The sequence below is a fragment of the Chiloscyllium plagiosum genome, unplaced genomic scaffold (genome assembly GCF_037043375.1).
Source record: "Chiloscyllium plagiosum isolate Xiang-an unplaced genomic scaffold, Cpla_swu_hap1 HiC_scaffold_31, whole genome shotgun sequence".
Lineage (NCBI taxonomy): Eukaryota > Metazoa > Chordata > Chondrichthyes > Orectolobiformes > Hemiscylliidae > Chiloscyllium > Chiloscyllium plagiosum.
In genome coordinates this window covers 23,146,628-23,162,708 of record NW_028270169.1, presented here as the reverse complement: position 1 = coordinate 23,162,708, position 16,081 = coordinate 23,146,628, and the positions used below count along the sequence as shown (strand labels likewise).

The 16,081-nt window shown below is 39.2% G+C and overlaps 1 protein-coding gene across 1 annotated transcript in view; it reads left to right on the top strand.

Moving 5' to 3' along the window:
- The first annotated feature begins 7,941 nt into the window (after nucleotides 1-7,941).
- Nucleotides 7,942-16,081, top strand: part of LOC122564007 (transmembrane and immunoglobulin domain-containing protein 1) — a 31,531-nt gene continuing 23,391 nt past the window's right edge. Inside the window, exons 1-2 of the mRNA XM_043718429.2 lie at nucleotides 7,942-8,188; nucleotides 15,620-15,898. Coding sequence (XP_043574364.1) covers nucleotides 8,110-8,188; nucleotides 15,620-15,898 — 358 coding nt within the window. The 5' untranslated portion in view covers nucleotides 7,942-8,109. The remainder of the gene's footprint in view (nucleotides 8,189-15,619; nucleotides 15,899-16,081) is intronic.

The window sequence follows — 16,081 nt, the reverse complement described above, 5'->3', positions numbered from 1 at the left end:
GAAATATTGAGCGACTTGAGGCTATTTTCATTAGAGAGAAGAAGTTTGAGAGGTGACTTAATTGAGACATATAAGATAAACAGAGGGTTAGATAGGGTGGACAGGGAGACCCTTTTTCCTCAGATGGTGATAGCTAGCATGATGGGATATAGCTTTAAATTGAGGGGTGATAGATATAGGACAGATGTCAGAGGTAGTTTCTTTACTCAGAGAGTAGTAGGAGCATAGAACACATTGTCTGCAACAGTAATAGACTAACCAATCTGAAGGGCATTTAAATGGCCATTGGATAAACATATGGATGAAAATGGAATAGTGTAGGTTAGATGGGCTTCAGGTTAGTTCCACAGGTTGGCGCAACATCGAGGGCCAAAGGGCTTGTACTGCGCTGTAATGTTCTATGTTCTATGGGCTAAAACACTTTGAAGTGACTGTGGCCTATAACCCACAAAACAACAGGGACAGCTTGTTGGGCCTGGCTCTTTCACTCTGTCTCTCTAAAACAGAATAAAGGAATTGTTTCAACTCAATGTTACTGATTCAGCAGCATCCTTTCAGAATTGACTTATTTTAAAGTTGCCAATGACTCTGTCACACAATAAGTGCTTTACTCTAGTCTTGTACTCTGACTGCAAACCCTGGTATGTGGTTTTAATATTCTGTCTCTCTCCACATCTTCACAAGCCCTCTTTATCAACCATCGCTCACCAATCTACCTCTTCATTCCTTTCCCTTGATATGTCACACAATTTGCCTTCAGGAGCTCCACTTTCCCAGCTCACTGAACTGTATCGTCTGCTCCTCGTTTATTGCTTCCTTTCTGTAATAGATTCTCCAGTTCCTGAATGCAAAATGAGACCAAACATTGGTATAGACAGACATACATTGGTATAGACAGTTTTCTTTCTTCTGTCTTATTCACAGCCTTCTAGACTAATGTCAGAATTACCAAGGTAGTTTCTCACACCCTTTTCCTGACTCCTATTCAAGTTTGTTTTTACAACCCACCAAAACTTCTGTTTCTCTGGTAGTTCCCTGAGATTCTAACTCTTTTCCTTCATTTTATCTATTAATTTTGGTCTCTTATTCTTCTGAAGTTTAGTTGCTGACCCCTGTGTTCCCCTACGAAAGGTGTTCCTTTTTGACATTTCTCTAATTTCGTCCCACAACCACCATCCCATGTGGCTTTCTCCTATTCCCAAAGTGAGTTTTCACCTGCCCAGCTCCTGTCGCAGAAAGAGCTGTTGATCTGTGTATGGGTAAACTCCAAATGAGATCTAAAGAAGAGTGGGACCAGCTGAGTTTCTCCAGCACATCCTGTTCTTACTTTGGTATAAGTCAGAATTCATGCGACACCAGGTTGTAGTCTAACAGGTTTATTTAAAATCACAAGCTTTCGGAGCACTGCTTTCGAAGACTTCACCTGATGAAAAAGCCGTGCTCCAAAAGCTTGCGATTTCAAATTAACCTGTTGGACTATAATCTGGTGTCATGTAACTTCTGACTTTGTCCACTCCAGTCCAAAACCAGCACCTCCTCATCATTATTTTGGTATAACAGTGCTGTTGTGTGCACAATATTTTATGACTAGATTTGTACGAGTAAATTGTAGACCGTTAAGAGTCTAACATCTGCTGTGATGACATAATTGGAATCCATAATTTAGGTCAGATGGTCTCATCACATGGAGAAAGTTGAACTGATTAGAGAGAGCCAATATTAGATTCCTAAAGGGTAGGTCATGTTCAATAAACCACACTGAAGCTTTTGAGCAGGTAACCGAAATAGCGGATAATGGTCTATCAATAGTTGTAATTTAGGAGAACTTCCAGAAAGCGTTCGATAAGATGAAATATAAGAGTATGTTTGTGAAAATTTAAGATCAATAATTGAAGGGAAATCATTCCAAGATTAGTTAGCTCATGGAAATTAGGCAGTAGGGATAATAATCATGCAGCTGCATCAGAACAAATGATGTCTACAAGGATCTCTGCTGCACCTTTAAATATTCACTATAATATTCATGTTTTCTACAGCACAATAGAAAGTCATGTATCAAAGTTTTTCAATAATCTGAAGGTCAGTGGAGCCTCCATCATCAATATCGATAGCTCCAGGCTACAACATAAAAGTGCACATTGCCCCAATGACCTGTCAGCTTTGAGTAGAGTTCCAGCTGGCTTAGTTTGCTAAATGGATGGTGTGGATCAATTTTGTGCCAAAAAACATGGGCTCAATGCTATTGCAGTTGGGATGGATTCAGGACCTACTCTTTACGCATGGCTGAGTTCATGGCACTGTGGGTTGGACTTGCCTTTGGGCAGAGGGATGCAGAGCAGAAGAGGTTGGTGTACATAGTGCAAATTACAAAGTTATAAATGTGCATTGATAAATCAAATTTGTTGGCAAAACTATCTCAGATTGATTTCAATTAAGGTGAAATCATCCATTTTAGTCAAAAAAGGATATATATTAAAGTAGTTCTTAAATAATGAAAATCTAGGAACAGTGAAATACAAAGAGCTTTAGGATTTAGATATACACAGATGAGATCTATAGGAATGTTATCAGGACATGGATATTGCAGTTTTGGGGAAGGTTTGTACAGGCTTGGATGGTTTCCCTTAGAACAGAGAAGGCTGAGGGGTAATTGAATTGAGATGAAGTGCCTGAATAGAGTGGACCGTGAAGATTTGTTTCCCTTAGCACAGAGGTCAATTCCCAGGGACACTTGTTAGGATAGATAGGTATTGTAGGAACAAGGGTATTTGTTAGGAGAATTAGAGGAGGCATGAGCATAAATGCTTTTCCCCATAGGGTGGTCAGTGTCTGAAATTCACTTCCTAGTTTGGTGGTTCATGTGGAAACCATCATCCCGTTTAAGAGGAACCTGAACCTTTACTTGAAGTGGTGAACTTGCAAGGTTGTGAACCAGGTGCAGGAAAGGGGGATTAGAATAGATGCTATGATGGGCTGAATGACCTCTTTCTGCGATATACCTTTTCAATGGTTCTAAACTGTACGAGTGATGTCCTACCATTCACTCAGGGAGTCACGGTTACTACGGCAACATACATTTTTACATGCACGTTGTAATCAAGAGCTCTTTAACTCCCAAACACTGGCATGTAGTGGAAAGATTAATAGGTTTTTACTTAACCTGTTTGACCACATTGTGAAAACACCTTCTTCGGCTATTAAGTTTTGGGGTGGGACTCGACCACAGAGCTGTTGGCCCAGAGGCAAAGACACTGATCATTCCATCACAGGTCAAGGACAAAAACATTAATGGAAATATTAACCTTTATAATTCAAGACTAAAATATAGTCTGTATTGATACTGAGCTCTAAATAGACCAGATCACTGTACACTTCTAACACAGAATTTAGGAAAGTTATAGTTACCTTGAAAGAAGTGCAGTGCAGATTTACTAGAATGTTAGCAGGGAAAATTATGAGAGATTATAGACATGTGCTCCCTAAAGTACAAAGTTTGAAGGCTGATTTAGTTGAGATTTTTAGAATTTTGAAAGGAATTGATAGGGTAGATAGAAACTTCTACTGTTGATTATGGAATCGAGGACAAAGAAGAAAGAAGGATTTGCAATTAATTCACACTTTTCACTGACCACTTGATCTCTCAAAACAGCTAACAGTCAATGAAGTTCCAACTCTATTTTAATTTAATCCCTACCCTTCCCTTCACTGTTTGATCATGCAGCAATGCCCTTTGATGTGAAGGGCATTGCTTGTCACTGGCCACTTGGGTGTTTCCTTTCTTCCTGGTGGTGGAAATTGAATAAAGATTTGTACACCTTGTGTCTTTCACTGTGTTTCATACCTGTACACACACAACATGGGTGCAGGGGAAAATATAAGCACTACCGCAGTTAGGCAGTAATGTAGGATAAAAATAAGAAAAAAAAAACAGCCAATGAAGTGTAGTCACTGTTGCAGTGTTGAAAAGGGAGCAGCCAATTTACAAATGCCCATAAATACCAAACTGATGCTGACCCAGTAATTACCTTTCATGACATACTGCTGAACTTTAACCAGAATAAAAGTATTTGGGCCTTCCTGATGAAGGGCTTATGCCTGAAACGTTGATCCTCCTGCTCCTTGGATGCTGCCTGACCTGCTGTGCTTTTCCAGCACCACACTCTTGACTCTGATCTCCAGCATCTGCAGTCCTTACTTACTACCAGAATAAAAGTAGTGTTGCATTATCCTGTGCCTGAAAAGTTTGCATTATACTTTTACTTCAAGGTCTTTCTGCTTATTTTTGCAACTTATGGAGAAATTTCAAGGTGACCTATCTTCCTGTAGGTTTATCCAATGCCTGCTGCCTGAATAAAGGGGCTGACATTTTTGATTGACAAGGGATTCAAGAGTCTTGGGACATAGTCAACAAAGTGCAGTTGAGGCCACAATCAAATTAGCTAAGATCTTATCAAATGGCAGAGCGGCCTCGGGGGGCTGAATGGTCTGCTCCTGCTCATAATTCTTAGGTTTGTGTCCTTTTAAGAGGTAACATTGCAGGTAACCTCCCATCTGAAGAGTGCTCCCATCTGAATCACAGCTGATATTAAGTACAGGGATATAATCTTAAAATCAGAGTCACACAATTCTGTAGAGAAGTACAGGAAATACAAATTTGCATGACTGATGTTAAAAGTATGAATCATTCTCCTGCAAAAAATAGTGGATGCTAGCTGAAATGTTACTTTTAGAAATAATAATTATAATAAAAAATTATAATTTGAAATAAATTGATTTTGGTTGCCAGCTGTATAAGGGGATATGGACCTAAAATGGGTTAATAGATTTGGAATAAAGATTAATCATAATCTCAATGAATATTAGAAAAGCCTCAAGGAACAATATCGCCTCCATCTGGTCTAATGTTCCAATGCAGGTCAGAATTGCGAGCGATATAACCACATCACTTAACAGCAGTCTAACTAATCATTACTTCTGGGAACCTATTGGACTCTAGTAGGAGCGATTTCTGAATTAGGCGTGGCCTTTATGATATGAGTTTAATGAACTGCCATTGGACTGTTTATTACTGATTGCCAAGGGAGTGCAGAATTTTATATCGCCACATGGAGCCTGTTATTCAGGTTGCAAATTTTTAAGGATTTACTCATTTGTCACTTTTCTATGTCAATGGAAAGTTTTCTAAAATATATATTTAGGACTGTAATTCTGTCTGCATGCATTGTTTTCCATATAAAAATATATATTTTGTTTACATCTGATGGAGATATTATAAAACTCTCCACATTTTGTGGAAGGAGATGCAGCTGTTTAATTTTGATTGAATCTACTTAATAAACCCCAGCTAGTCTGTAAACTTGTAAAAAAGGATACATAAGAATCCTGTTATCATTTCATCGTAATTTTATCATTAACTTTATTTTCAAACTGTTTCAAAAGTGCAAATAATGCCATTAATTGTATAACATTAATCCACAAGCACCTTAATAATTAAAAGTCTTGTATTCAGCACCCATTTATAGTATTACAACTCCTAAGGGATTCAAACTAACAAGGCAAAAAAAAAGCACTTACTATTTTTGGCCTAGATGACATAGATATGAATAGAAAGAAAATATTGACTCATGGGATTTAAAGGAAATTATTCTGAGAATTTGATCAATGATATTTGGTGGATTGTGAATTTAGATTACATTACATTACAGCCCAACAAGTCCACACCGACCCACCGAAGCGCAACCCACCCATACATTTACCCCTTACCTAATGCTACGGGCAACTTAGCATGGCCAATTCACCTGACCTGCACATCTTTGGACAGTGGGAGGAAACCGGAGCACCTGGAGGAAACCCACGCAGACACGGGGAGAACATGCAAACTCCACACAGTCAGTCGCCTGAGGCAGGAATTGAACCCCAGTCTCAGGCGCTGTGAGGCAGCAGTGCTAACCACTGTGCCACCGTGCTGCCCTGTGCCATCGTCTGGCTTTGTAAAATGATTAAACAATTTAATTGAATTCCTGCTCCTCGGATGCTGTCTGACCTGCTGTGCTTTTCCAGCACCACTCTAATCTTGACTCATAATAAATGCTGTTTGTTGATTAGCAGCTTTTCCTGGACAGTGAAAGATTTTGCTTTGTCAAATTTGACTAGGTTGCTAATGGGTTCAAATGTGATCAGCGGTTTATTGAGTCATACAAAAATCCATCTGGCTTCAAACAAGTTGCATATTGAGCAAGTGGCATGTCCTTTGTGCACAAAGATGTCAGGCTGGTGATGAGGAACACGTAATTCAATGTAAATGCAACTATGGAAACTTAGATCTTCGAGAAACCTGTGAAATGGGCAAAACATAGTGCAGTGTGGTCTTGTTTCACTCTGTTAATGCAGAATGAGAAATTTACTTCCTCCTGGTACAGAAAACTATGGACATCTACCTAATATTATGGTTCATAGCAAACTGTAAACTGCTACTGATGTCACCTACTAAAGCCAGGAGAGACCCTATGATAAATGTTGAAAATCAATCACTTTAACAATCATATGCCAGTGCCCTTTTTAGGGCTGAAATGTGGCTGCAGCCCTGTATTAGTCTCTAGTAGTAAAACATGAATATCTCATACTTCAGTCCTTGGTAAAATTGTGGATTGAGAAGTACTTCCTGCAGACTGCTGTGAATATGACCTCCTATACAGTGGCTTGTAAATTAATATTAATCAATAGACTACCAGAGGAAATGATGCCCTATATCAATTTGAAGGGCTGCTTCTCTGAAAATCATTTGACTCCATTTCTAGCTAATTAAAATGACTAAGTTACTAATTTAGAGAAGGGTATTTCAGAGATTTAAAAGGTCTGCTCATTTACCTTAAACCAAGAAATAAAACAACATTTAATGTCTCAGACATCCAGCTTTTTCAGTTTCATGTGAGTTATATTTTCAGTGGTTTCTAAAGGAATGTACACTATAATAGATTATCATGAAGTGTCTTCCTTTTATGTTTTCTTCTTACATGTGCTTATTTAAATTCCCCTTTAGTTTAAGTTATTAGAAATTGACTTTTAAGAGAAGCAGCCTCAATCAGCAAATTAGCAGTTCCGCAATTCAAGCTTTTTATGCTGCTCAATCCAAGACTTTTAAAGTTTAATCATCCACATAGATACTAATCTCACTAAAGGCAGTTTAATACCACGATCTTTAATATAAGATTGAGATGTCTATAATTTCAGTTCCAAATTTCTACTCTTTTTAATTAACATTTATAGGAAGTCTAATGTAGGTTTGTAAACCATGTAATCAAGATTTTTCTCAATTCTTAAACTTTCTTCTAGTAATTACAAAGATTACCATATGTGTCACAGTTAATTTTTGCAGGGTAAAGGATTTCACAAATTCCAAGAAATTTTGCTGCAGGGAGGCAACAGCAGATGCTGAAACAAATAACAGCCTAAATATTTTGTTGATAGTTTGATGTTGTCTCAGTCAGAAAGACCCGATTTGGGATTAATTTTCAACAGGACATGTTATTTATTACATGTGTTGAGTAGAACAATTTACCTTAAAATGTTTAGATAAAATCTAATCCTCACTTTTTTCTTGATGAGTAAATATTCTTTCACAAGATTACAAAATCACATAATGAAAATAAATGTATCTGTGTCCTTGCAGTTACATGGAACTTCTTGATGGATCTAAGTAGATGTAAATCTCATGACCTTGCTGAGTTGTTAATCTTTATTGACTCTCACATATAAAAACCATAAAACATAAGTGGGGAGATGTAAACTGTGCAATTCAAATATAGTTTACTGGCACTATAAAAATGAATCAAGAAACATTTTTGTTAAAAAGATTACATATAAACTTTGGAGATGAAAGATGATCTAACCATTTATAACTGGCTTCTCATAATAAATCGTTCACTTTTGTTGAGACATTCCTCTGTTAGTGCAGGTACTGAGGCAAACCTACTAAAATGCCAACTCAGCAACTAACATAATTTTAAATAGATTTGCATTTTTTTCCGGATGCTTGTTATATCTTCATAATTTTATCAGGAATACAAAAGCTGTTTGGAATTTTACTAATTCTTCATTTATCTGTTTAATATGGCTTCATGGATCTTTGAGAATCTAATTTTTACACTAGTTCTTATTGTGGCAACAAATTTTGTTCCTGGATATACAGGTATGTTTGTGGTGTGTTAATTATTTTCAGTGTCCAGTTTCAAAACTCATCTTAACAATGTGAATTAATCTATCCATCAGTGAATATTCATTTGGCACTTATCCTGTTTTCAATCAATGCAAACAGGTAGCATTGATATGGTCAGTGTTAAACTTGATAGAAGTTATGAATGTAGCTTAGTCATATCATGCTGAATAAAATCTGTTGCAGTGGATTGTTTCTGCTACTGCTTTGAATATGTATTAAAAGTGTGCCATGTTTATTTAGCTTGTAAAAGTCAGCCAAGTCTGATTTACAAAAACCTACAATTCATAAATATAGGAATAAATAAATTCAGTAACTCAACAACATAGCAAAAGCTTGATTAATAGATTTTTTGAAAATGTGATTTGCACCACTCCCCTCCCCAGAACTGTTGATTAAAGTTGTGTATAGTAAAGTCAAGGTATAATGATATTGTTGGTTACCTATATGTTACATATATTATGGCTTGGTAAGTATTAAAGCTACATGGCAAGAACAGCATGATTTCAGATCAGATTATTAATCGCTATATAACATCTCTGCCTCACAGATTAATAACACAGAACTTACTTGTGCCTGACAGCATTGGTACTTTTATGATACCAACAAAATCGTTATTAGATATTATTATATATGTCATGATTATAACAAATCCATGCCTTTACAATGACTAGAATAACTCACTTTTAAGAAGATCTGAAAAATTCAAGGATGAAAAGGCTGATTTACTCCTAGCTCATTATTCCTACACTCTAACTTAGTCAGTGTAAGGGCAGCTATATTTTGAATGCCCGAATACTTTTGTTTCCTCTTACTGGGTAGATGATACAAAACATTTATTGGGTTGTTCATAAACAATTTTTCTCCATTAGCTATCAGTTTGAGAATGGCTTTGTTGCTCCTATATTAAACAGTCAAATAAATGAATCACCAAACTAAGTTGCCTGATGCATTTCATCAATAAGAACATAGCAACAAGAAAAGCTCATTCAGCCCTTCTAGCTTGTTCCGTTAATCAATAAGATCACAGCTGATCTGTAGTCTAACTCTACATACCTGTCTTTGGCCCATATCCCTTAATACCACTGCTTAACAAAAATTTATCTCAGATTTAAAATTAACCATTGCTCCAGTATCCACTGTCATTTGTGGAAAAGAGTTGCACACCTCTCTCACCCTTTGTATGTAGAAATGCTTCCAAACATCTGGCCCTAATTCTCAAATTATGTCCCCTAGTTTTAGAATCCTCACCCACTGGAAATAGTTTACCTTTATCTGCTCAGTCTTTGCCTGTTAATATCTTAAACATTTAAATCTGTAAACTTTTAAATTCTAGAGAAAATAGGCTAATTTATAAAACTATTCTCATAATTTAACGCCTGAAGACCATGTATCATTCTTGTAAATCCACATTATGTCCTCCAAGACCAATATCCTTCCTAAGGTGTGGTGCCCAGATCTGCTCATAGTACTCCAAGTGAGTTCTAATCAGCATTTTGTATAATTGCAGTATAACTTCTGCACCTTATATTCCAGTTCTCTAGATCTAAAGACCAGCTTACGAAAAAAAAACCCAAAAGAACTGCAGGTGCTGTAAATCAGAAACAAAAACTGAAATTGCTGGAAAAGCTCATTGAGTCTGGCAGCACCTGTGGAGAGAAATGAGAGTTAATGTTTCAGGTTGAGTGACTTTTCCTCAGAGCTGTTCATTTGACCTGAAACATTAACTTTGGTTCCTCTGCACAGGTGTTGCCAAACCCGCTGAGCTTTTCCAGCAATTTCGGTTTTTGTTTCTTGATTACTTCATGGACCTGATCTTAGTGACTCGAATGAGGTCAGCCAGATGGACTTCATAGAATATGAGTTCCCTGAATTGGGCTTTTAATCTGATGCAGTCAGGGTTCCTGGCTGATAGATTATAAACATGAGTGTCAAGGGTTCTGTTTACTTTAGCCAGATCAGTGTCATGTACTATGCATGTGTAAATAAAGGGTGATTTGGTGCTGGGATAACAGCCTTCATGGAGTTTTTTCAGTCCATGATATTTCATAGATGTATGCATCTGACCCTCAAGTCTCTTTCAATATCCATTGTATTAAACTTCATGCCATCTAGAAAATACTCGGATTTATCCTTTTTCAGTCCAAAGTTGATAACTTCACACTTGCTTACATTGAAAACCATCTGCCACGGTTTTGCTCATTCATCTAATCTATCAACATCCCTTTGTAATTTTAGGCAATCATCTACACAGTCTACAATGCTGCCTAACTTTGTGTCATCAGCAAATTTAAAAACATGACTTTCCATGTCATTATCCAAGTCATTAATAAATAATTTGAATAATTGAGGCGTGAGCACAGGTCCTTACTGACATGATACTTGTATGAAATAAATTGGCATACAATAAATTTGTGAAACTTAAGTCTTCAGTCTTTACCTTTAAAAAAACAATTAGAGTGAAACCAGGAGTGAAATCAGTAAATACAGTTTCACTCAATTGCTAATAGAATTCTAGAATTCCTTCTCCTCCTAATACTAGGGGACATGTATCTAATACTAGGGGACATGTATCTAATACTAGGGGGTATGCTATTAAGGTGAGAGGGAAGAAGTTCCAAGGAGTTGTGAAGAGGTTAATTTTTACACAGAGAATGGTAGGAGTCTGGAATGTGCTGCCAGGGGTGATAGTGGAGGCAGATAGGACAGAGGTGTTTAAGAGACTTTTAGAGAAGCACTCATATATATGTAAGGAACTGGGGGATACGGACCAAGGGCAGGAAGAAGAGATTAGTTCAATTTGGCATCATATTCAGCACAACTTCATGGGCAGGAGTGCCTGTACAGTTCTATGTTCTATGTTCTAAAAAGGCTGTGAATGCAATAATCAATTGAAACATTAAGAATGAGATTGACGATGTTTTATGAGGCAAGAGTATTGAGAATTATGGACAAAATTGGATAAATAGAATTGTGATGTGGATACATAATCGAAGTGAATGATGAAACAGACTTGAGGAGTTCAGTGGTCTATACATGTTCTGATTTTCCTAAAGACAGAAACTGACTGATTTTGAGAAAATAATTTGTGGACAAGTTCAAAACATTTGGCAGTCACATATTTATTGACATTTCACATTAGAGTTTTAATTTAGTTTCCTTTCTCCTTTTAATTTATCAACTTTGAAATAACTGCTCCCCATTGCTTATCATTTTTGGGTAAGATAATTGAAAAGCAATTCAAGTAATCCCTTTTGATGTATGAAGCCGACTATATGTCTTGTTCACCTAGTGTCTGTGTGCCACTGGGGAAAAGATGTATGTATTTTATAAATAGAACCAGGAATTCTTCCATGTCTCAAATCAGGGAAAGCGAGCAGGAAATTAAACTTCAATTGGTAGACTTTATAGATACAGCATTCAGTAATTCAATAGATTGTGCTTCAGAACTTGCCATGCACCTAGCCAAGCTGTTCCAGTATAACTACAATACAAGCATCTATCCAACATTGTCGAAAAAAGCCCTTGTTGTCCTGTTAAAAAGCTGACAAATCCAATCCAGGCCAATTACTGATCCATCAGTCTCATCTCCTTTCAACCATCAGCAAAATTCTGGAGCTTATTGTTGAGTTAATAGAAAGGGTCAATGAGTGTAATGCTATTGATAGGGTGTATATGGACGTTCAAAAGGCATTTAATACAGTGCAAATAGCAGACTTGCGAAAACAATATATAGCCCATGGAATAAAAGGGACAGTAGTAACATGGATATATGATTGGTTGAGTGATAGGAAAGAGAAAGTAATGGTCAATTAATGTTTTTCAGGCTAGAGGAAGTTATGCCATGCAGTTCCCAAGGGTCGATATTCAGATTGTTGCTTTTCCTAATATATGTTAATGATGTAGTTTTTGGTGCACATGAGGCAGTTTCAAAGTTGCGGTGATATGAAATAGTGGAGTAGACAGATGGATGGTCGATTAAATTCAATGCAGAGATGTGTGAAGTGATGCATTTTGATAGGAAGGACTTGGACTGAATATAAAATAAGTGGTACAGTTCTTAAAGATATATAAATGTGTGCAGCATTGAAAGTGGCAGGATAGGTAAAGACAGCCATTAATAAAGCTCACAGTATCAGGGTCTTTATTAATTGGGGAATAAAATAGAAGAGCAAAGAGGGTATGCTGAACTAATACATGATACTTGTTAGACCTCAGCTGGAATATTGTGTACTATTCTGGGCACCATACTATAGGAAGGATATAAATACATTGGCAGAGTGCAGGAGACATTTACCAGAATGGTTCCAGGGTTGAGGTAATTCAGTAGTGAGGACAGAGTAGAAAGGTTGAAACTTCTTGGAAAGTTAAAAGCTAAGGGAAAATTTGTTAGAAGTTTTAAAAATCAAGAGAGATTGGGATAGAGCAAATTGGGAGAAACTGTTCCCATTCTTTAAAGGATCAAGAACAAGAGAGCACAAGTGATTAGCAAAAGGTTTAAAAAAGGGGAAAAAAAGCCTTTTCACACAATGGGTGATTTGGGCCTGGAATAGAAAGATAGTGGAGGCAAACTTAATCAGGGCATTCAATAGAACCAATGTGCAAGGGAATGGGAAAAGGGCTTGAGAGACTGATGCCTAGTCTAAAAGGTAATATTGTCATATTCTGACCGGGCCTTAGAGAGAGACAACTGGTGGTGGTTTAACCTGAGGGCACCACACCTCAGAGGAGGGGAGAGTTTGAGAAGGATAGTCATTCATGGCAGCTTCATCTGGTGTGGAAATTGAACCCATGATGTTGGCATTAATCTGCACCACAAACCAACTGTCCTGCTAACTGAACCCCCTTGTTTTTGGATATGAATTTAATAAAGAAGTTACAGATCAGATCTATCAAAAGTATAGCACCAAATTATCCCAGATTTGTAGATACTTTGAAAATCACAGTACTTTTATTACATTTCTTGTTTATCTGGAGTGCCCACAGCCATTGAATTCCAAATAAATTAAATTATCAAATTTATTTATAAAAACAATTTATGATTAGATTTTCATTGCAAACTGCAGCATCTCCATTTTGGACAGTCTGCCTTTTTGGCAGAATCCCTGCGTGGGAAAAAGAATGGGAAAGAGGGTATCATAGAGTCCCTACAGTGTGGAAGCAGGTCACACAGTCCATCAAGTCCATACCGATCCTCTGAAGAATATTCCACCCATAACCACTCTCCTGCCTATCCCTGTAACCCTAAATTTCCCATGGCTAACTCACATACCCTACATATTGCTGTACACTATGGGCAATTTGCCATGGCCAATTCCCCTGACCTGCACATCTTCCGACTGTGGGAGGAAACCGAAGCACCCGGAGGAAACCCACACAGACACAGGGAGACTCCACACAGACAGTCACCTGAGGCTGGAATAAAAGTCAGATCCCTGGTGCTAACCACTGAGCCACCATGCCTGTCCACCCACCCCCTCTCCCACCCCCACTGAGCCACAATACCACATACAACTTGAAAGGGTTCAGAAAAGACTTACAAGGATGTTGCCAGGGTTGGAGGATTTGAGCTATAGCGAGAGGCTGAACAGGCTGGGGCTGTTTCCCTGGAGCGTCAGAGACTTAAGGGTGACCTTATAGAGGTTTACAAAATTATGAGGGGCATGGATAGGATAAATAGACAAAGTCATTTCCCTAGGGTCGGAGAGTCCAGAACTAGAGGGCATAGGTTTAGGGTGAGAAGGGAAAGATATAAAAGAGATCTAAGGGGCAACTTAGAGGGTGGTATGTGTATGGAATGAGCTGCCAGAGAATGTGGTGGAGGCTGGTACAATTGCAACATTTAAGAGGCATTTGGATGGGTATATGAATAGGAAGGGTTTGGAGAGATATTGGCCGGGTGCTGGCAGCTGGGACTAGATTGGGTTGGGATATCTGATCAGCATGGACAGGTTGGACTGAAGGGTCTGTTTCCATGCTACATCTCTATGACTCTATGACTTCATACTCCGCATTCCCCTCCCACTGAGCCCCTGTGCCGCATCCCCCACTGAGCCACCATGTCACATCCCCCACTGAATCCCCGTGCCACATCCCCCACTGAATCCCCGTGCTGCATCCCCCATTGAGCCATCATGCCACATCGCCCACTGAGCCCCAGTGCCACATCCCCCACTGAGCCCCCATGCCACATTCCCCACTGAGCCCCCGTGCCACTTCCCACACTGAGCCCCAGTGCCACATCCCCCACTGAGCCCCCGTGCCACATCCCCCACTGAGCCCCCGTGCCACATCCCACACTGAGCCCCCGCGCCACATCCCACACTGAGCCCCCATGCCACATCCCCCACTGAATCCCCGTGCCCCATCTCCCACTGAGCCCCCGTGCCACATCCCACACTGAGCCCCCGTGCCACATCCCCCACTGAGCCCCCGTGCCACATCCCCCACTGAGCCCCCGTGCCACATCCCACACTGAACCCCCGTGCCACATCCCACACTGAGCCCCCGTGCCACATCCCACACTGAGCCACCGTGCCCCATCTCCCACTGAGCCCCCGTGCCCCATCCCCCACTGAGCCCCCGTGCCCCATCCCCCACTGAGCCCCCTTTGCCCCATCCCCCACTGAGCCCCCATGCCCCATCCCCCACCGAACCACCATTCCCCATCCTCCACCGCCCTGTGCTCCCCCACTGAGCCCCCGTGCCACATTCCCCACTGAGCCCCCGTGCCACATCCCCCACTGAGCCACCGCGCCGTGCTCTCCCCCATCCCCCGTCCCTCCGCACTGAGCCACCGTGCCACCCTTACATCCATAGCAAGAAAAGCTGAACAGACTGGATTGGGAACTGTTCAATGCAGCTGAAATCAGCAAGGCATCTTGGAGAATTATGATCCCTATTGGTATGGGAAATCAATTCTTTAGAAGACTAGTAGTTTGGACATATTTCATGGCATTGAAACCCTGCAAGATCTATCTATTTTTCCCTCAACTCTTGATGTAGAAAGTCATCACAATGTTCTACACAGGTACCTTTTTGGGTGTATTGGGTGTCTCCTTATGAGGGTGGTAAAAGATAGGCTTTACTTAGAGAATGTTTTCTTTCTGATATCCTACTGCTATTAAAAAAAACTGGGGAGATACTTTTCCTTTTCAAGATTGGCTACTTATCAAATTATCAAATTAACAGTTCTGTAGCAACAGTTCTGCAACCTTTCATAGTAATGTGTTTCCACATAATACAAATCTCATTCTGGAATTATTGTGCTAACCCCCTGTAACAGTTGAAAAACCTTTTCATGACACAATTATAGAACTTATTGTGAGGTTATCGTGCTTATTATTTCCTAGGTTAAATTTTTTATTGTTGCGTGCATGTAAAATAATGCCTGTCTTCTTTATCCAGTTGTAGATGTCGCTATTAATGGTATCACAACTGACTACATTATCATCAGGAATATCTCAGATTTTGTTTCATTAACATGCGCAGCAGTCAACAACACCCATGATGAAGAGTTAGTCTGGTTTCGTGGAGACAGAGAAATTAACTTGAAGTCTAAGAATCGGATCAATGTTAGTACTGTCTGCATTGATCCAATTACAGAAAATGACGATGAAGCTAAGTTCAGCTGCCATTTAAATAAAAACCATAAAATTAATACAACTGTGCGCCTGGACATCAAATGTGAGTAACCTACCAATCTTAAGACGGAAGAACAAAATTACTGTTGGGGGAGGGATAATGCCAATGAAGAAATTAAGAAGATTTCCAGTTTCCAGCCTGTAACAGTACTAATTAGACTCCCATAATTGAACTGAAAAATGTGTTGGTCCTCCTGTAGTACATTTACTATAAACCGACCGACTC